Below are 20,298 nucleotides of genomic sequence, written 5' to 3' on the forward strand. Positions count from 1 at the left end.
TGGTGCATGATCATGCTGGATCTAGTAATTATCAAGATGTGTCAAATCTGGAGGAGCCGTCCAATCCTGATGCTCAATAGATTTACAACATGTTGAACGCGGCCAATAATCCATTGTACCCAGGCTGTGACACTTACTCATAGTTATCCTGGATGACTCAATTCATGAGCATAAAGGCTGAAAGTCACATGTCAGAGAGAACTTACAATCAGTTGTCTTCGATGTTTCAAAATGCTTTACCGAAGGATAACAACTGTCCAGAAGACTTCTATAGTACGAAGAGAAATCTGCGCGGTTTGGGTTTGCCCGTGGAAAAGATCGATTGTTGTGTTAATAATTGTATGTTGTATTGGGGGGAAACTAGTGAGCTACATAGTTGTATGTTCTGTGACCAATCACGATATAAGGAGAATTTGCGTGCATCTGGAAGTCGTCGAAAGAAACAGGTGCCCGCCAAACAGATGCACTACTTTCCTTTGACGCCCCGACTGCAGAGGTTGTTTGCATCTGCAGCAACAGCCGAGAATATGCGTTGGCATGCGACTTCAACAGACGATGGGGTTATGCGCCACCCGGCAGACTCTCCGGCTTGGAAACACTTGAATTCAGTTTATCCTGAATTTGCTCAAGAGACCAGAAATGTGAGATTAGGTCTATCTACAGATGGTTTTGCCCCATTTGCACAATCAGGACGTCAATATTCTTCTTGGCCGGTCATTGTCACACCATATAACTTGCCTCCATGGCTGTGCATGAAAGAACAATTCATGTTCCTCACAGTTCTCGTACATGGGCCATCTAATCCAAAGATGAAGTTGGACGTATTCTTGCAGCCACTGATACAAGAGTTGAAATATTTGTGGGACGTAGGTGCGAACACTTACGACGTATCTGTGAAGCAAAATTTTCACATGCGGGCAGCTCTTATTTGGACTATCAGTGATTTTCCAGCGTACGCTATGTTGTCTGGGTGGGGTACAGCTGGGAGATTGACATGTCCACATTGTATGGAGAATACAGAAGCTTTCACTCTAACGAAGAGTGGAAAACAATCGTGGTTTGACTGTCATCGGAAGTTCTTACCTCGTAACCATGTGTTTAGAAGAAATAGAACATCATTCTTGAAGAATAAGACTTGCAATGTGTATGCACCAGAACAGAGATCGGGGACAGAAATCTTGAATCAAATAGAGCAGTTGGGCTTTGTGAAGGTTACAGAAATCTTGACAGTAGTGTTGGTTAGGGAACATATTGATAATGTATTTGTTTGTACCTAGTATTTGATAATGTATTTGTTTGTACCCAGTATTTGACAATGTATTTGTTTGTTTGGTTGAGGGATAGTGGGGGGGTTATGCTGTCGAAATTTCGTTAGATTCAAGTAATTCATGATATTTTATGTGTGTCAATGCTTATATAAATCATTTTGAAACAGGTAACATGTCTCGCCGTAGAAGTATATTTTCGTTTGGTCGATCTGGTCGGTCTGATCGAGATGAGCAGCCGACTGATGACACATCTGATGGGTCCGGTACAAGGATTTCTGGGACTCCTGAGACCCCCCAGGCGTCTAGTAGTTCACGGGCTAGAAGGCCCAGCGCCCCTCCAGCTGTCACCATCAGGGCCAACACGCCTAGGGAAGCACAGGGGAGGATTGTCTTTCAGAGGATGCCTAATGGGTAAGTATTTTAATTTAAATCATTATTTTTCGTATAGCAAACAAATCCTTAAATTAGTTTTACACAGTGCTTTGATGGAGCCAGTGGGCCTGGCCAAAGCCTGCACTAAATCATTTAAGAGGGTGGATAACCCAGGCGGGTACACTTGGAAGTTGACTCCCCCGGATGTGAAGGAGGCGTACTATGCCGAATTACAGGTATGATTGAATTTATAGTGCATATAAATTTATCATTATCTATTGTAAAATGTTATATATTAAATTAACTATTTCTTTCAACAGAAAGAGTTTGCTTGGTCGCCTGAGGACGAGCTTGAGGTCAGGGGCATGTGGGAACAGAAAGCCAGCAAGAGGTACAGTGACATGATGAGCGACTACAAGAGGAAGCTCAGGGCTAGTACCGATGAAGGTCGGGAGATGGATAGACCCCTCTGGATGTCTGCCGAATTCTGGACAGGACTTCAGGCATACTGGAGTCAGGAGGCTGTTCAGGCCGTTTCCGAGTGAGCACGTGCGAACCGAATGTCTGAGCCCGATGGACCCGGTACAGGGATCAGCAGACACGTGGGAGGGTCTCGGTCTACTCGTGTCCTGCAGCAGAGTCTGGTTAGTAATTATCAAATAAATTCATAAGTATATATATATATATATATATATATATATATATATATAATATCGCAAATAATAACTTATTTATCTTACATGCATGCATGGACAGAGCTTGGAGACTGGACTCCCCCCGACTGCATAGAACTATAGCACATTCCTCCGCCTCCACATGCACGAGGATGGAAGTTTTCTGTCACAGAGGGATGAGTTAATTGATGTAAGCATTTAAGTTTAATCAAATATTAGTAATTCATAGTGAAATGCATTTATTTTAATACAATTTTCAATTGTTATGTCTGAATTAGGCGGAGATTCGTCACATTGCTGTTGAGACTAACCAAGAGGACCGGCTGGCTGAGATCTACTTGGAGGTCGTACGGCCCGACAGGTCCCGGCTCTACGGCACTGGAAGTGCCGGTAGGAGCCAGGTTAGTAGGGGGTCTTCTCAAAGCACAGGCACTTCCATGATGTCTCAGCAGCTGTATGAGACACGGATCTCCACGCTGGAAGAGCGCCTTCAGGCCGAACAAGCAGCACGTGAGGCCGAACGAGAGGCTTCTCGAGCAGAACGTGAGGCCCTCCAGCAGCGTATGGATCAATTCGAGGAGTTCATGAGGCGATCGGGTCAGCTACCTTGAGCAGCACTTTATGTTTTGGAACTATTAATTTCATGTTTTGGACTATTTAATTAATTCATGTTTTGGAACTATTTGTTTGAACTATGTTTAGGAACAAAATTACACTTGCACTTTCTTTTTACATTTATGTTATGTTGAGCAACTATTAATTTCATGTTTTCAAACAATATTACAATTACTTCGTAACAAAGTAATAAATTCAAAATAACGACGAATGGAAATAAATTCAAATTACTTATCTTATAACAAATTATCTCCTTGTTTTTTATAAAAATAAGGACGTATTGAAATAAATTCAAAATACAATTATCATGATAAAATACTAATGGTGTATATAAACTATATTGATTAAAAAAAATTATATAATAATAATAATAATAAATTAATAAATAAATACTTTTGCGACATAAAAATAAAGACAAAAACGAGTTCGATCCGTAATTAACAGCATCTCATCGATACCATCTCGATATATTATAAGGTTATGAATATATATATATGATTTTGTATATTAAATTAGACTTTAAATGAATTAATATGTACTATATATATTAATAATACGAGTGTTCTGTACTGGTGACCATTCGAAAGGAACTTCAAAGTTAAGCGTGCTTGACTTAGAGCACAACTAAGATGGGTGACCGACTGGGAAGTTCGTCTAACTTATAAATAAATAAATAAATAATTAATTAATTAATTAATTAATTAAATTACAAAAAAAATTAACGGCGACATTTTGCCGCCGACAATTAGTGGCGGCATTTTATCGCCGGTAACGACAATAATCTCCGGTGATATCACCGTCGCCGTCCGGTGAATATTACCGGCGGCATGTGCCGCCGGTAGTTTAATTTCCGGCGGCCGTCTCACCATTACCGACGGCAAAACGCCGCCGGTAATCTCCGATTTTTTTGTAGAGAGAGAGAATTGAGAAAATTGAGAGATGGAGAAAAACTTGGTTAATTTTAAAGTTTTTAATGTCAAGAATAAATTTATACTTTACATAAAAATTGGCAAATTTTTAAAACTAATTTTTAAATTTATTATAGAAAAATGGCTAATTCTATATATTAGCTTACCTCTAGTTCCTATTACATGCAACTAAATTATATCTTAAAGCTAATATTTTATAATTTCATTTAAATAGATAAATACTTATTATATATGTAATATATTAATAAAATATAAAATAATTAATTATCTAACTTAATTTTTATTTTAAATAAATCAATCAGTTAACAATAATTTTTACATGACAATTTAATACGAAATTACAATAAATATCAATACATCCATAATGAATAATGATATAAATAATCATAAATACATAGTGAAATAAATATATTATATATATACAATGAATTACGAGTAAATAATATAAATGAATTTGATCGAATAAATAATATAAATATATTAGAATTCAAAACTTTATGTATTTTTTCCTTTTAAAATTATAAAATAATATTATAATTAAGATTAAATTAAAATTTAGTGTATTTTTTGATCAAATTATAAAATCATATTATAAATAAAAAATTGACAAACCAGCAATAACCCCTTTGTTTGATTTGATGGCTGAGATAAATAATTGAGTGTGGCTAAGTAGGATCTGACAAACAAAATCTTGGAAGTTAATAAATAAGTAGCACAACTATTATTACGATAATCCCAAACACACCCACAACTTACCAAACACCCCATAGATGATGATCATCAAAGGGAAAGGGAAGGTAGCAAAACAAATAGTATAACAAAAAACACCATAAAACATAAGCAGGCAGCTAAGGCTCAGAAACCATGAATCTTGATCTGATCCTTCTTGACTAGGCCAGCAGAGATCAAGAACTGGGAGACATTCTTGCGCTGATCGCCCTGCAGCTGAATCACCTTGCCCAGCTCCTTGTCCTGGACCACGTTGCCGTTGCAGCAAAACTCCTTCTTCAGATCTTTCAGAATCTTCTCGTAGCTGAACTCCTTCCTCAGCCCCTGCACAGTCGTCAAGCTTTTCTTCCCATTCCTCTGCTGGATGCGTATATGCACATATTCCTTAGTCCCCGCGCCGCCCGACTCCTTGGCCTCAGCAAAAGGATCAAAAGCAGATGGAATTTGAATGTCTACCTCAACCATCAACCTTGTTGGATTTTTACTTTCTAACCGGGATTCGATCGCCTTTCCTGCTGTCAATCACCAAATTAAGATCAATTTCAATAAATGAAAAACCCTAATTTTGACTTCCAAGATCAAACTGAAGGAACCGAAAAAAGAAAGCGTGATCACGTCCAATTTGAAGATCATGGATCGGTACAATTTCAAGAACAAAACCTAATTCAGACCTTCGCAAATCCACAACAGAAAAATCTGAATCAAATTAACGAATTGAAAAATCGTCTACGAATCTCAATAATTTTCCACGAGCACAAAACTCATATCAGCAACCAAAGATGGAAACTTTACCACAGATCACAAATAACGAAAACAGCATAAACGCATGAATGTTACGATCCAAAGATAAAAACTAGGAAAATGAAACTTTAGTATTGGAAGGAATAACAGGACAGAAGCATACCTTACGAATTGGGAGATGCTTTCGATAATTGGAAGTATGAAGAAATGGGGTTGGTTATGTCAATTTATAGAGGAAATAGAGGCGGTGCGTAGCCACACAATAAAAGAAAAAGAAAAAAAAAAGTGAACTATGGTTAAAGGTTAGATCTAACTATGGTTAACCATTTGAATGGACAGGATTGGATTGACGAGTTTAGCGTAGGTTCAACGCACACGGACTCGGGCACAAAGGTGTTGCATTTTGGGAATTTCGGAATCGTGGGGAACAAAAATATATTTTCATAATGATTTTCGCTGTCGTTGTTACGCGCTATACTCGATTTTGTTTAATTGCTCATAATTTTACAATTAAGTTATAATATGATCGGTTGACATAAACTTATAAAATCAATTAGGTAGGACAATGCATCATAAATTAGATCAGGAAAGGGACTAATTTGATATTAATATGTATATGCATAAATTATATTTTAAGATATTATTTCAAAGACATGTTAAAATATGATGAGATAGTTTAAGTTAAGATAGTACATTATAAATAAAAAATGATTGATATTGTATTTTTGTATTTGTAGTTAAGTTACAAAATGTAAATTTCATCGCAGACGACGTCATTTCCTCTCTTGTTTCCCTCCCATCCCAGAGGACGTCGTCTATAATTCCACGTAACCCAGTCCACAAGTTTAAAGTAATTACATGTCATTAGCCATATCAGCTAATAATGACACGTAATTAAAACCCCCAAATTCACTTGGCCGGAAAAAGACCAGAGATGCCAATTGCAATAAATTGAAACGTCGTTCAATTTCTTGCTACAATTAAAAAGTTTGTCAAAAAACCGGAATTTGGTATAAAGTGAGGTAATTTCATGCAATTTACCATAATAATAATAATAATAATAATAATAATAATAATAATAATAATTTTCAGCCGAAACCGCCGGTTCACCGCCCAAAACCGGCGGGTCGCCTCGCCCTCCGTGCCCAATAGCCCTGCCAGTCAAGGGCTACTCGTGCAGCCTATGCCTGCCGGCCTACTGCCTAGGCTGCCGCGCCAGAACCGGCAGTTCCGGGCCGAACCGACGGGCCAAGGGTCTGGATTTCATAAACCTTAACCGGCCCTTCCAGTTTAGCGATCTAGTTCTGAAATCAGCCCATGGTAAACGGTCCGGGCCGGAACCGTTGACTCCCAGGCCGGTTCCGGGCCAAACCGTCGGGCCTGGTTGGCTCATGGCAACATTAAAATGAATCATAGATCTAGGCTCAAAAGAAGCGTCATTGAAGATAACCTGGTTGCGACAATCCCAAATCTTCCATAAAAGAGTGATAATTCCAGCCTTCCAGAACGTACCAATTTAGGAACTAAAATTAGCATTCCAAGCCAAAACAAGTAAGCAATGAATATCAGGACTGGAAACATAATCCTCTTTCCGAAACCAAGCCAGAAACTCACTCCAAAGTGGCTTAGTGGCAGCACAACCCCAAAAGATATGGGAAATAGATTCACTAGCCATCCCACAAAGAGAACACCGATTCGGACCCATCATTCCACGACGAATGAGGACATCAATAGTCGGAAGGCGCGACTAAATGATGCACCAACAGAGAATAGAACGACAAATCGGAATGAAGCTTTTCCAAAGCTAATCTCCCCAGCGCACTTTAGGAAAGCTATGGCAGCTACTAAATAGGCTAGAGCCGAAGTGACATCTCCACGAACAGAATGCTTCCAAAAATGAGAATCACAATCCTCCCCAACAGGCAAAAACAGAATATCATAAACAACATCTGGGAACTGAATAAAAAAATCCTCAGAAAAATGCCACACACCATCAAAGTAATAGTCCTGCACATAATTATTCAAAAACTCATGCATAAAGTGAGGAATATTAAGCATATCCACTAATTTATAACCAAGCCATTCGTCTTTCCAGAAGTAAGTACTGGAACTGGACCCGATATAAGAATACGACTCATCCACCAGCTGAGCCACATTATCACGAACACTAGTCCAGACCGGGGAAGAAGCCAAGGAAGACTTGGCATGACCAAACCGATCCAAGTATCGGGTCCACAGAATGGAGAAAGCAAAGTCAGACCCCTTAATCATCTTCCAGGCAAGTTTAATAAAAAAACTCTTGTTATTAGAGAAAAAGAACGAAGACCGAGACTTTTCTTAGCACGAATAGCACAAACGCGAGACCAACTAACTGGACAAGTAGGACGTTTGTCAATCATACCAGTCCAAAGAAAATTACGACATTTTTTATCCAAGTCGTAAATAAGAGACTTAGGCCATCGATAAATCATCATCGAGTGAATGACCGAGCTTTGAATCACCGATCTAATCAAGCAAAGTCTACCAGCCATAGAAAGCTGCAAACCCTTCCACCGAAAAAACTTTTGAATAATCTGATCATAAGTAGCTATGAAGTATGTAGCCCGAAATCTACCAGTGAAAATAGGAATACCCAAATAAGTAACCGGTAATCAACCCACAGTGAAACCAAGCTCCCGAGTTACATTCCGCTTCATAGGGATCGAGACCCCTTTAGCAAAGAAAACATAGGATTTCTCAAGGCTACAAACTTGCCCAGAAAGACCCCCATAATAATCCAGAATCTCCTTAATTTTGCGCGGATTCTTCAACGAGGCCTTACAAAAAATCAAGATATCATCAGCATAAAGGAGATGAGTAGGAAAGTGAGCAGATCTGCAGAAACTCATAGGCTCAAGATGTCACGACTGCACACAATTCAAGAAAACGTGACTAAGCACATCCTCAGCAATACCAAATAAAATATGGGAAAGAGGATCGTCCTGACGAACCTCTCTAGAACAAGCAAAATAACCGGAGAGCTTCCCATTGTAGAGAATCGAAATCCTCGCCGAGCTGAAATAATAGAAATCCAACTGATAAAAACTTCATGAAAACGGTTCCCCTTAAGAACCTGAAGAATAAAGTCCCAACTTATCGTATCAAAAAGCTTTACGAATATCAATTTTGCAGGCCATATTGGAACCACGACCAGATCTGTTCATACAATTAAAAACCCTCAGATCCTAGCACAATACAATCATAAATAGATCTGCCACTGATGAAGCCAAACTGATTAGGGAAAACCCCTTCCGAAGCCACGAAACTGGGCGGAGAAGCGAGAATCTTCGAGATGATCTTGAAGAAAAAAATTGACAAAATAATAGGCTGAAGGTCCGTAACAGTCTCCACCGACTCCTTCTTAGGGATAAGAATCAAGCTGTTAACATTACAACCAGCCGAAAGATAAGAATTCAAGAAAAAAACATGAACCGCAGTAACCACATCTCCCTTAATAATAGACCAACCACTCTGAAAAAATCGCCCCAAGAAGCATCCATGCCAAAAACAGAGGCGGTAATTTTCTCCTCTTCAGGAATACGCGTGAGACAGACATTCTTCTCATCCGTGACCCAAGGATCAATAGCGGCCTCCAACTCCGCCAAATCAACACTACACTGCCGATCTTCAGTAAAAAGATTAGAGAAGAAATCAGTGATGTGTTCCTCAAGAACCGAACGATCATAGACCACCTCATTACCAATTTTCAGATGGCCAATAGGATTAGCCCTGCCACGAAATTTAATCATATTATGGAAGAAGTTCGAATTACGATCTCCATCCACTAGCCAATTAGCCCGACTTTTCAACTGAAGCAGACTATTCTTCCTAGAAAGAAGAACATTGAGGGAAGCTTGCAAAGCAACTTCTTCATCAAAAAGATCATCCGTGTATCCCGAAGTAGAGATGTGAGTCTAGACATCCGAAAGAGAACGCTGACTATCTTGAATAGTCGTATCCACATGACCGAAAACAATTTTGTTCAAATACGCAAAGCCCCACAGAGACGGCGCAATTTAAACATCACACGGTAGATAGGGCAAGTAACAACAACATCCTCGTTCCAAGAAGGTGCCACCATGCCATGAAAGTCCGGATGCAAAACCTACATGTTAAGAAACCTGAAGAAACGCTTTCCAGACAAAGAAGCCAAACGACATTGAAACATCAGAGGCGAATGATCAGATTATAAGCGAGGAAGAACATGAGTGTTGATGGAATCCCAAGAGCTGGCAAAACCCGAGGAGAAAAGAGCTCTGTCTAAAACAGACTCAATGTGGCGGGGGAGAAAACGACGACCCGACCAAGTGTACTGCAAACCAGAAGTGGCAGACTCCAGGATCCCAATAGCAGCAATAAACTCATAGAAATCCTGATAACAACTACGGGAAGGCCGAACACTGTTAATTCTCTCGCTAGCTCCTTTAACCGCATTGAAATCCCTAATAAAAATCGTATTTCCATTAATCAAATTCAGAAGGTCATGCCAAAGCACACGACATTGGACCTGATCGTTCGAACCATGAATCACCGCAGCCCGAAAAGAGAAATTTTGCCACAAACAATCCACCATAACCGTCTGAGGAGATGAAAAGACAACATTAGTGCCCACCGAAAGATGAGCCAGAACCCAAATATTGGAATACTGCGGCAACCTGCAGTTCTGATGACGAGGCATCATATATTTAAAGAAGTCCAAAAACTCTTCTGGATATTATTAAATCTAGACTTAGGCTTAATAATATCAAGCACCAAAGGAGAGAATGAGCGACATCACTCCTTAAGTAAGCGTTTAGATTCGTCCGTTAAACCACGAACGTTCCAAACGATCATATTCATCAAAACTAAAAGGAATTCGTAGAATGGGTCTCACCTAACTCCACCTCATCAGCCCAGCTCTTAGTCACAACATTGTTCATAGCCTACAGACTATCACGATCACCACGTTCCACCACATAGGCACTCGGCTTATGCCCCGTATCCACAGATTTGCAAAGTCTTGCTTTGATGCTTTCCTCCTGTTGATGCAATGCTTTATTATGATTATGCACTACTTGTTTAGTTTTAGGAGGCCTTCCCCGTGGCCTTTTGACCACTGAATCCATACTTTGCTGCCCAATAGTTTGCTGGAGTCGTTCAGTTTTTATATCATTCTCAATAACCGTCAAATTCTTGGCACGAGCATCCACCTTAGAATTGGATTCAGAAACCTGAAGCTTATTCTTGCCAATCAATTCGGACCGTCGCTCTCCACGCTGCTCACTCTGACCCTCCGCAAGGCCTCTAGCTTGCTGCTGAACCGGCGTTGGAGAATGCGCATGCACCTTCGGAGTGATGGATTTGTTGTTGGACAAATTACCAGTATCACGCTGCTCAAACTGACCCTCCCCGACTCCCACAGCCAGCTGCTGAATCATCGACGAAGAAGAATGATGCACCGGCTGGTGCACCGGTTGTTTGAACGTGTTGCTGTATTAAACCTTACCAACATCCTGAGCAGCCATAGCTTCCTCCTCGGCATGACGCGCCGGAGACTTCTGACGCTCAAGAAGAATCTCTGCCAAAAACTGCTGCTCTGGAAGAACCTCCACCGAAGGCACCAATCTTGAAGCTGGCGAGCGACGCTTAGAAATGAATTTCTTGAGCCATTCGACTGTTGGTCTGATCAGGAGAGGCCAACTGCTTGTCCTCAAGACAATCTTCAACAATTCCTTCCTCCAAGTAAACATCTTTTTGTGCTATCACCAACGGCGTATTCACCGGTGTCAAAATTTTCTCAAGAAGATCCGGTCCAGAAAGAGGATGAACCGGAGACGATTCCAAATTGTCATTCAAAACAACAAACTAATTTCGACCAGAGAGAGGATGAATCGGAGGTAAATCCACATTGTCATTCAAAACAACAAAATGATTCTCCTGTGAGATAGCGCGACTAACCCACCCACCGACTGCCATTGCTCCTTAGGCCTCTGCTTATCCGGCCCCTTAACAGCCGCTTTAGGCCGCTCTGTTAACTGCTCATTCTCCTTCTCGCGAGCTTGATCTTGAGAGATCATTCGGCACTTATCCACCGAATGACCAGTAATCCTGCAACGAGGACAGAAGAGCAGGAAATTCTCATAACTAAATTCCATAGAGAAAGAGTAATCACCTCCGTCGATAAGGATCATTTCCGGCAGCGGGTAAGCTAAATCAATTTCAATGAGGACTCTGGTGTACTGCCCAACCTCCCCACTCATAAAAGCATCGTCCACCCGAAGAGGTTGCTCCAGAAGATTGCAAAAGCCAGCTATAATTTCCGGATGCCAATATTCCACCGGCAAATAATATATGCGCACCCAGACCTGAGCCAAAGAAAAAACAACCTTGTAAGGTCGAAGTTTCAGACCCAATCAAGAATACGAAGCTGCCCAAATGACATATTCCATAAAGCCTTAGAGCGAGCAAGAGTTTTATCCTCATTATTCGAAATTTCAAGAGTTTAAAATTATTTAAGGCCATTATCTTAGGGCTATTTGCAAAAATAGGCCACTATTTTTCAGACTTGCAAAAATAGGCCAATTATTTTAGTTTTTTGTATTTTTAGGCCACATGTGTACCCAATCAGGCTATTTTGGGCCACATTTTGACCCCAAAAAGTGGCCTATAAATGCCGAATTGAGTTCAAATGTGGCCTAAAAATGCTAAAAACTAAAATAATTGGCCTATTTTTGCAAGTCCGAAAAATAGTGGCCTATTTTTGCAAATAGCCCTAAAATAATGGCCTTAAATAATTTTAAACTCAAATTTCAAAGTATAATAGCTCTTCCCCATCGTAATGAATTGCCAAGGAGCCGAAGGCTTCCAAATTGAATTCAGTTTAACCTTTAGCTCAAGAGAATTCTGGGGCTTATCACCCTTATTGAGTAACAGCCTGCCAATCAGAGAAAATTTAAAAGTTGCAACTTGATGCATGTATAAATCACATGGAATAGTCAGAGAGAAGGACTTCTTTCGTTTTTTTTCAAACTAAAATTTTATTTCATCAGTAAGACAGAAGGACTCCCCATGCTTAATCGGCTTTAACGCATGATAACGATGTAGAGGGACGTCGGGCTTGCGTAGCGGCTTCGGTGCAGTGATCGCAGCATAGGAGCGTTTCGGAGAGGCAGTGTGCGCCGTCTCCAACTCAGCCCTAGAGGGTTCATCATCAATAATAGGTTCCTTCCCGGTCAACCTTTGGCGCGGCGATGAACCATGATTATTTGTATCAGAAGAGCTTCACTGATTAGGAAGGTCAAGGGCATGCAGAGAACCGTCTGCTGGTGAAGCGGTGGGTTACAGCCCTCAACACCACCCTGTGGAGACGAGGTGGCTAGGGTTTGAGGAGAAGCATCATTACGTGGTCGCTCAAAGTTGGATGAAACGTTCGGATGATTAAGACCGCCAAGGTCAAGCGTAGCACGGTAGGAGGTGTCGGAATCCATGGCCGGCGTCAAGAACAGCGGCGCAAGAGAACTAGGGTTTCGAATGTTTTCTTGAGATAGAGGTCATGCTTTTTTTAAAATGCATCAAAAAAAAATATGGAACATTTGTAATAGGACATCCCATTATAAAAAATAGGGCATAGAGAGTAACATTTAATTGATAAAAGTAGTTGAAATTAATAGTATAATTTTAAAATATACTCCCTCCGTTCGTGAATTAAAGCCCCATTTGGAGTTGGGCACGGAGCTTAAGAAAGCTGAAAAAGGTGTTGTAGGTAAAAGATAAGGGTAGTTGTTTACTTTTTGCTAATCTTTACTTAAGAGAATACTTTTATTTTATTGACTTTAAGCTTTCCATTTAATTTTATGTTTCAATTTAAGTCTTAATTTTATGTTTTATTGATTAATTAAAGACCGCCTGATTTTCAGCCCCCCCCACATCTCCATCTTCATCCACCGCCCCAGATTTTCACAAACCAGTGAGGGTTTCGATTTTCATCCTCAAAAATCAAATCTTGATCAAGAAAGCCAGCATTTTTTGCCAGCTTCCAAGAATCAGCATAGGTCCAAGACCGCTCCTGCCATGGCTAACATCAATGAAATTCAAGATTTTTCCGAGGCGGAGCCGCCGCAGTTTGGTAAGCAGTCGGTGGTGAGGCAGGGTGTGGTGCTGTTGATTATGTATTTGAGTCTTGGCGTGGTGATATACTCTCTTAGTAGGGATGATTTCAAGGGGAGTGAGACACATCCTGTTGTTGATGCTCAGTATCCGGCAGCAACCACGGCGCCGCTTCAGCTACCGGCGACATCTGCTCCGATTCAGAGAGAGGGAGACGAGCCGCTTCAGTATCCGGCAGCAACCACGGCGCCGCTTCAGATACCGACGTCGTTTTCTCCGATTCAGAGATAGGAAGGTGCGGCGGCTCGGTTTCAGCCAGCAACCACGGCGCCAATTCACAGAGATCAGAGGCCGGGGTTTCCGGCACAATCAATTCAGTTTCACAGGGATGATCCATGGAGTAACACAACAATGGTAGAGAGAGAGAGAGGCGACTGCAAAATGAATTGGAATTCTCTAGAATTCCATTTGAGAGAGAGACTAAATTAATAGACATAAATTTATTTTGCATTAATTAAGGATGAATACTTAAATCTATAATTAAGTAGGTTAAAAAATGAGAATGGATAATTAATAGCAAAAGGTAGTTATTTTAGATAAAGTAGGAGGGTAAAATGGTACAAAAAGGCAAATGGGGCTTTAATTCGCGGACAAATATTTAGAGACAAATGGGGCTTTAATTCGCGGACGGAGGGAGTATCATTTATTTAATTGAATTTAATTAAATTAATTATAAAAATAATTTATATAAAAAATATTTAATGTCATTACCATAGAAATAACATAAACTAATTATAAATTATAACGTAAAATATTTTTCCACAACTTTTATTTAAATATATAAATTATAGAGTGGATTTTGAAAATAACTTATTTCTTTTAGTAAACTTAAAATTTGTCTACTAAGATAAAAATTTTAAAAAATAGTCACACTTATCATTTTACCCTTGCATATAAAAATTAAAACATTACCTTTTAAAAAATTCGCGCATTTCACAACCAGTCGAATTCACAACCACGATTTATTTTGGTTGTGAATTCAAGTAGTTGTGAATTTGAGTTTCAAAATTTGAATTCACAACTAAAAACATTAGTTGTAAATTCACAACTAGAAATATTGTTAGTCGTGAATTCAAGTTTTAAAGCTTGAATTCACAACTACGAATATTATTAGTCGTGAATTCAAGCTTCAAAACTCAAATTCACCACTACTTGAAGAGTTGGTTGTGAATTCGAGATTTAAAAATCGAATTCACAAATAACACTAGCAATTCAGTCGTGAATTCATCAAATTGGTTGTGAATTCGAGAATTCACAACCAAAACAACTAGTTATGAATTCGAGTTTTAAAACTCGAATTCACAACCAACACTAACGATTCAATTGTGAATTTATCGAGCTGGTTCTGAATTATAGTTTTAGATGTGAATTCATAGATCTGGTTTTGAATTCCAGAATATTAAGTTGTGAATTCATAGATGTGGTTGTGAATTCAAAAACATTAAGTTGTGAATTCATAGATCTGGTCGTGAATTCAAGAACATTAAATTGTGAATTCATAGATCTGATTGTGAATTTATAAGTTTAGCTGTGAATTCAAAAACATTAAGTTGTGAATTCATAGATCTGGTTGAAAATTCAAAAATATTTAGTTATGAATTCATAGATCTGGTCGTAAATTCAAGAACATTAAGTTGTGAATTCATAGATCTGATCGTGAAATCAAGAACATTAAGTTGTGAATTCATAGACCTAATTATGAATTCAAAAATATTAATCAATTATTCAAAATCTCAATTATTAAAAAACTCACTTGAACTAAAAAATCTAAATAAAATTTAATGGACTTAAATTTTGTGATAATTTTTTTTAATTTCCTCACATTTAAAAGTAAAGAAGTGGCATCGAAAATTGCTCAAAAAATCCACTAACTATCAAAACTAAGCATATCAAAATGAAAATGTAAACTCCAAAACTTTTTTCTTTCAAAAAAAAATGTGAACTCCAAAACTAAGCACACGAAATTTGCTCTGAAAATCCACTAAGCACATGAAAATGAAAACGTAAACTCCAAAAGTAAGCACACGAAATTTGCTCTGAAAATCCCCAACTATCATCCACCACCTTCAATTTTAATTATTTTGCAGACCTCTCCAGCGCACATCAACCGCAACTCGGCGAAGTGGATTGGACGTGCCGCTGGAATTTGGATGGTCAGCGTCGTCGTCGACGCTGCGATGGAAGAGATCGGCTCGATCTGGGAAAAATCAGCGAAATCGTCGTCGGGATTGGACGCGCCGCTGGTATATGGATGGCCAGCGTCGTTGTCGACGCTGCCATGGCGGAGCTCCCAAGTGGATACAGCAGCGAAGTCGAGATCTGGCTTCTCTTCGCCTGACATAACTCGGAGGAATTGAGGTGAAGTATGGTGAAATTTGTGAGCAGCGAAGATGTGTGTGTGTGTGTATGAGAGAGAGAGAGAGAGAGAGAGAGAGAGAGAGAGAGTGAGTGAGAGAGCGGAGCATAAGAGAGAAAGAGAGACGAGAGGAGAGAAGAGATTTTGGTGTGGCTAATTTTTTAATTTTAATTTTAGGGGCAGTTTAGTCATTTAGTATAAAAATTAGTTATTATTTAAAATTTTTATTTGAATAACAAATTGACTAATTTAATATATTAACTCTAAATTATATGGTGATCGTGCAAGACACGGGTGTACATTAATTAATGTAAAACGATTTTCTAGAAAACTATGGTACTCTCCTGAAATTAATAATAAAAAAAAAAAAATGGCAAAACAAGATGTTTATTTATCCTTTTGAGAGAGACGACGACAGAGACGTCAAACCAGAAAACTGAGTAATTAAAAAATTAATTATGAAAATTCAACAAAAAGAAAGAGCGTCTGCTTCAGATTTTTAGATTACATTACTTCTCCGCAAAAACCCTAAACTCAACCCTTCTCCCCCAATTTACTGAAATAGAATCGGTCGAATAACCGGTATATCAACGATTCCGGCCGATTTGTTGAAATATAACCAACTCCGGCGATAATCGAAGCAGTGTTGTGTCCGAAGATAACTTTCGTGGCTTCGGTGAACTCTCAGTCTGCTGAATTCGGGAGGAGAGTGGCAGCAGTGTGGATTTCTAAGGTCAGTCCGGTTTTGAATTGACAAATTTGTGTTTGCACGTGTTTCGGTAATGGAAGTAATGGGGGAATCGAGTGCTTTATATGATTTCAATGTTTGTTTTTGTGAAGAAGGTTTGCTGTTTGGGAATAATTTCAGTGGAATGATGGTGACTGTTGTTGATTACTGATTTTGTGCTTCGTTTGCTGTTTTTGTTAAATTTTCTGTGTTTGGTAGTTTCTGGTTGGTCAGGGCGGGGAGTCTGAGCTAGATTTTGGAAATGCCGGCCCGAAATCAACCGGGCCTACCTGACCCGGCCTGATAGGCCCGGCGGGCAATTTTTATTTTAAAAAATAATTTAGAAAAGCCTCCGTTAATTCTTAGGTCTAAATCTAATTTAAACTCCTCTACCTTCCCACCCATCCAAGCCGCCGATACAATCAATCCCCACCGGCTGCTGCAACTCATTTGACGCCCCTCCACCCTCCGTTTCCACCGCATAAAGGTCAGAACAACACTCCAAATTAACAATTAAATTTTATCTAAGTTTAACCCTCGCAAAAACACGTGGGAGTTTTTCTGTGAGGATGTTCAAATTCCAACTTTCTCAGTTTCTCTTCTGCATGTTCCATTGGCAAGTTCAATGTGTATTTCATATGCAGTTTCGCTTATTTACTACTCTCTCTCTCTCTCTCTCTCTCTCTCTCTCTATATATATATATATATATATATACAACTATTTATTTTTTTGGTTGGGGGTAGGGGGACGGATTAGATTGAACCCTAGACCTCTCTGTCAATGCAAGGTCTTCACCATGTGGATGTCCCCGAAGGGACATATAGAACTATTTTATTAGTTAGATTTCAGGTGATTTGTTTTAATCTTTTATTAGGGCCTTCAGTAGATGTTTTAGAAAATGGAAGTCCAACTCATGTCAGTTAATTTTGCTTCTTCAAGATGGAAACACAGTGCTTAATTAGGATTGATTTGGAGATAGTAATAGAATACTTATGTTATTTTTCAAATAAGTAAATTTTTAATTAAGGGCCAAAGTGGTCCACTGGCTGCTGGAAATACCTGAGGCGGCCTGCGTATAAGAAATATGGCCAATCAGTATGCAGGCCGGCCAAGTCCAGCCTGAATCTACTGCTTGGCCTGATGGATTCGTATCGAGTCAACCCGGCCTGGCCTAATTGCCGGCTCTACTGCTATGCTCATATGCACATTTGTTGGGCCCATCTATATAAACATGAGAAAATAAATACTCTGAAGGCCTCACTTGGAAACAATTTATGTGGTGAATTTTTTTCTTGAAGGTTGATATTTGATTGTAATTTAAAATTTGCCCTGTATCTTTTGTCCGAAAACCTGAAAGGGTAGATTCTTTTCAGCATTTTGACCTTCAATTTATTCAGTTTGTTCTAAATGTATATCTGTAGAAATTAAGAATATAAAGTACACTGGAAGCATTTACCTTATTAATTTCACATATTACTGGCCCGTTCAGCTTATTTGCTTCAATATTGTAACCATAAATTGTTTTGTTGCGTGCTTTGGCTGAAAAATATTTAAAATTCTGGATTAGATGGGAATGTATTAGCACTTCCTGAAATTTTTGCTTAAAGCTAACCTGCTACTTATTCTGCTGTCCAAGAATAGTTGACTCAACCCAGTTGCTTTGTGTTAACTGTACCATCAACCTTCTATGCATAAAAGTCTTGTATAAGAACATTTAACCTAGTAAATTTGATAAATATTTCTGTTTGGCAGGAGCCAGGACTATACGAGAGTTGGCTAGCAGGTGAAACTTCATTATATTTCTTAGGATGAATCAATATAACCAAGGGGAAGGCTCAAGTGGCCTTTCTATCCTTCCATTAAAGCGTAGACGTGGTCGTCCTCGCAAAGATCCGAGCTTAAAACGTGCACAAGCTGCTCATGCACCACCTGGTTTTGAAGGAGCTAAAGAATACCATCCCCAGAGAGCTGATGGAGTCAACAGTATGGTGGGCCAGGCAGTAAGTGGTGTTGTTGAGGCCACATTTGATGCTGGTTATCTGCTTACTGTTCGAATTGGAAATTCCACTACAAAGTTGAGGGGAGTTGTTTTTAAGCCAGGACATTATGTTCCTGTCACAGCTGAAAATGATGTTGCTCCTCATCTTCAAATGATTAGAAGAAATGACGTCCAGCTCCCTGCTGAAAAACATGGCTGGTCCCGTCGCCAGAAACTTGCTATCCAAGCTGGAGCTCTGGTGCCTTCAAAACGCAAAAGCAGAACCCAACTAGCAGCTCCCTCTGTCCCCCCAGTGGGTGCAAGAGGCAGTGTTGTTCCTGTTGTGCTTCAACCCATTAGTTTTCAGAATGGAGTGACCTCTAACCAAATGCCTTCAGATACATCCAGGACCCCTCATGTGATGTCTTTCGGAGACAGAGATGTGCATATGGTTGAACCATTATCCATGTTGCCTCCGGATAAATCTATACCTGTTAGCCAGTTATTTCTAGGCACACAGCCCCACACGAGGCATCAAAGTTCCCAAGGGACTGAGCAGAATGACAACAATCCATTTATTGGAGGTGGCACTTCTGAGGTCGGACAAGGAGGAAAGCTAAATCCAACTGAATCAACTGAGAATGAGAACACTGGCTCTTCAGAATCATCAGATACTCAAACTGATAGTGGCAAGGAAGCAACTAAATCATCAGCAGAAGATTCAGGCGCTGTCTCGAAGCAAGACACTGGAAATACTAATGAGCCCTTCTCAACTGAGTCTGTGCAGAGTGCTTCTGTGACAAAACCCTTCTTCAATTATGGAACTGGCAGGATGACCGAGCTCTTACAGGTAAGGAAAGCAGCAAGTTGCTAACATCTTTGTTAAAATGATTTGAAATATAAATTGTGCATGGCTGCTTAAACTCAATGCCCTGTGTTAGGCTGTACAGGAGAATATGAAAGAGAACCAGGTGCAAATTGCTGAACATCCACCTTCCGGTTCAAATAAGGATGCCGATGTTGAAACTGACCCGAAACTAGAAGCTAGTGCTACTGCTGCTCCATGATCGATATGTTTAACATGTGTACCTGATTTCCTTACTTGTATAGCATAGTTGTATTGGAACTCTCAGAGCAACGCAGCGGTCAACATCCCAAAAGTGTAGAGCAGGTGATGGGGTTTTTAGTGATGACATTTAGGGGATATGTTTATTTTGTGTTGTAGATGCACAGCCTTTGATGACCATTTTGTAACTTGCTGTCCAAAGTTTCTTCCTTCTTTTCTTTCGCTCTCATGACCATTCTATAGCTTTCATCTTTTTTGGGGAAGTATCTTCCTTCATATTTTGGTGGCATGCACGTCTTTTGTGCCATACCCATATATTTTTTCCCAAGATGAATTTGTTTGTTTTTTTTTTTTTTTTTTTTTTTCCGAATCTAGGATGAATTTATATACATGTATGTTTTAATTCTCCTGTGTACGTATGGACGTTATTTTTGTGTGTGACCTCTGAATTGAAATATTGAACCATAAGCAGAAATAAATAACGAACTCAAAAAAAAAACTTATAGATATTTTGAACATAAACAATGGACCACAAAGGTGACTGCAGTCTGCAGTGGCAGGTAATTTTGTATGTATTGGGGAAAAGAGAAAAGCTTTGTGAATTAATTTATTTTGTTAAACTCTCTATTTAAAGCAACTGTTCTAAAGCTTAAACTTT

General features: G+C 39.4%; 3 protein-coding genes across 8 annotated transcripts; 2 read left to right on the forward strand and 1 right to left on the reverse strand.

Annotated features, from left to right (window-relative positions):
- The first annotated feature begins 1,440 nt into the window (after positions 1-1,440).
- Positions 1,441-2,185, forward strand: LOC131008135 (uncharacterized). The gene is made up of 3 exons (XM_057935030.1): positions 1,441-1,679; positions 1,747-1,876; positions 1,961-2,185. The coding sequence occupies exons 1-3, from the start codon at positions 1,441-1,443 to the stop codon at positions 2,183-2,185; spliced, it is 594 nt and encodes a 197-aa protein (XP_057791013.1).
- Positions 2,186-4,556: 2,371 nt separating this feature from the next.
- LOC131011576 (protein translation factor SUI1 homolog 1) lies at positions 4,557-5,808 on the reverse strand. 3 transcript variants are annotated; one of them, XM_057939345.1, is made up of 2 exons: positions 5,492-5,808; positions 4,557-5,099 (listed from the first exon to the last, which is right to left on the reverse strand). In XM_057939345.1, exon 2 carries the CDS (start codon positions 5,050-5,052, stop codon positions 4,714-4,716), a length of 339 nt encoding a protein of 112 aa, XP_057795328.1. In that variant the 5' UTR covers positions 5,053-5,099; positions 5,492-5,808; the 3' UTR covers positions 4,557-4,713. The 3 variants fall into 3 exon arrangements, with proteins under 3 accessions (XP_057795328.1, XP_057795327.1, XP_057795326.1); XM_057939344.1 differs by having other exon boundaries at positions 4,557-5,102; positions 5,492-5,646; XM_057939343.1 differs by having other exon boundaries at positions 4,557-5,102; positions 5,380-5,554.
- Positions 5,809-15,245: 9,437 nt separating this feature from the next.
- LOC131011577 (protein METABOLIC NETWORK MODULATOR 1) lies at positions 15,246-19,974 on the forward strand. 4 transcript variants are annotated; one of them, XM_057939347.1, is made up of 3 exons: positions 15,246-17,082; positions 18,349-19,424; positions 19,516-19,974. In XM_057939347.1, the coding sequence occupies exons 2-3, from the start codon at positions 18,405-18,407 to the stop codon at positions 19,639-19,641; spliced, it is 1,146 nt and encodes a 381-aa protein (XP_057795330.1). In that variant the 5' UTR covers positions 15,246-17,082; positions 18,349-18,404; the 3' UTR covers positions 19,642-19,974. The 4 variants fall into 4 exon arrangements, with proteins under 4 accessions (XP_057795330.1, XP_057795329.1, XP_057795331.1 ...); XM_057939346.1 differs by having other exon boundaries at positions 15,246-16,601; XM_057939348.1 differs by having other exon boundaries at positions 15,246-16,601; positions 19,525-19,974.
- The last annotated feature ends 324 nt before the right edge of the window (positions 19,975-20,298 follow it).

Source organism: Salvia miltiorrhiza, chromosome 2 (genome assembly GCF_028751815.1).
Source record: "Salvia miltiorrhiza cultivar Shanhuang (shh) chromosome 2, IMPLAD_Smil_shh, whole genome shotgun sequence".
NCBI lineage: Eukaryota > Viridiplantae > Streptophyta > Magnoliopsida > Lamiales > Lamiaceae > Salvia > Salvia miltiorrhiza.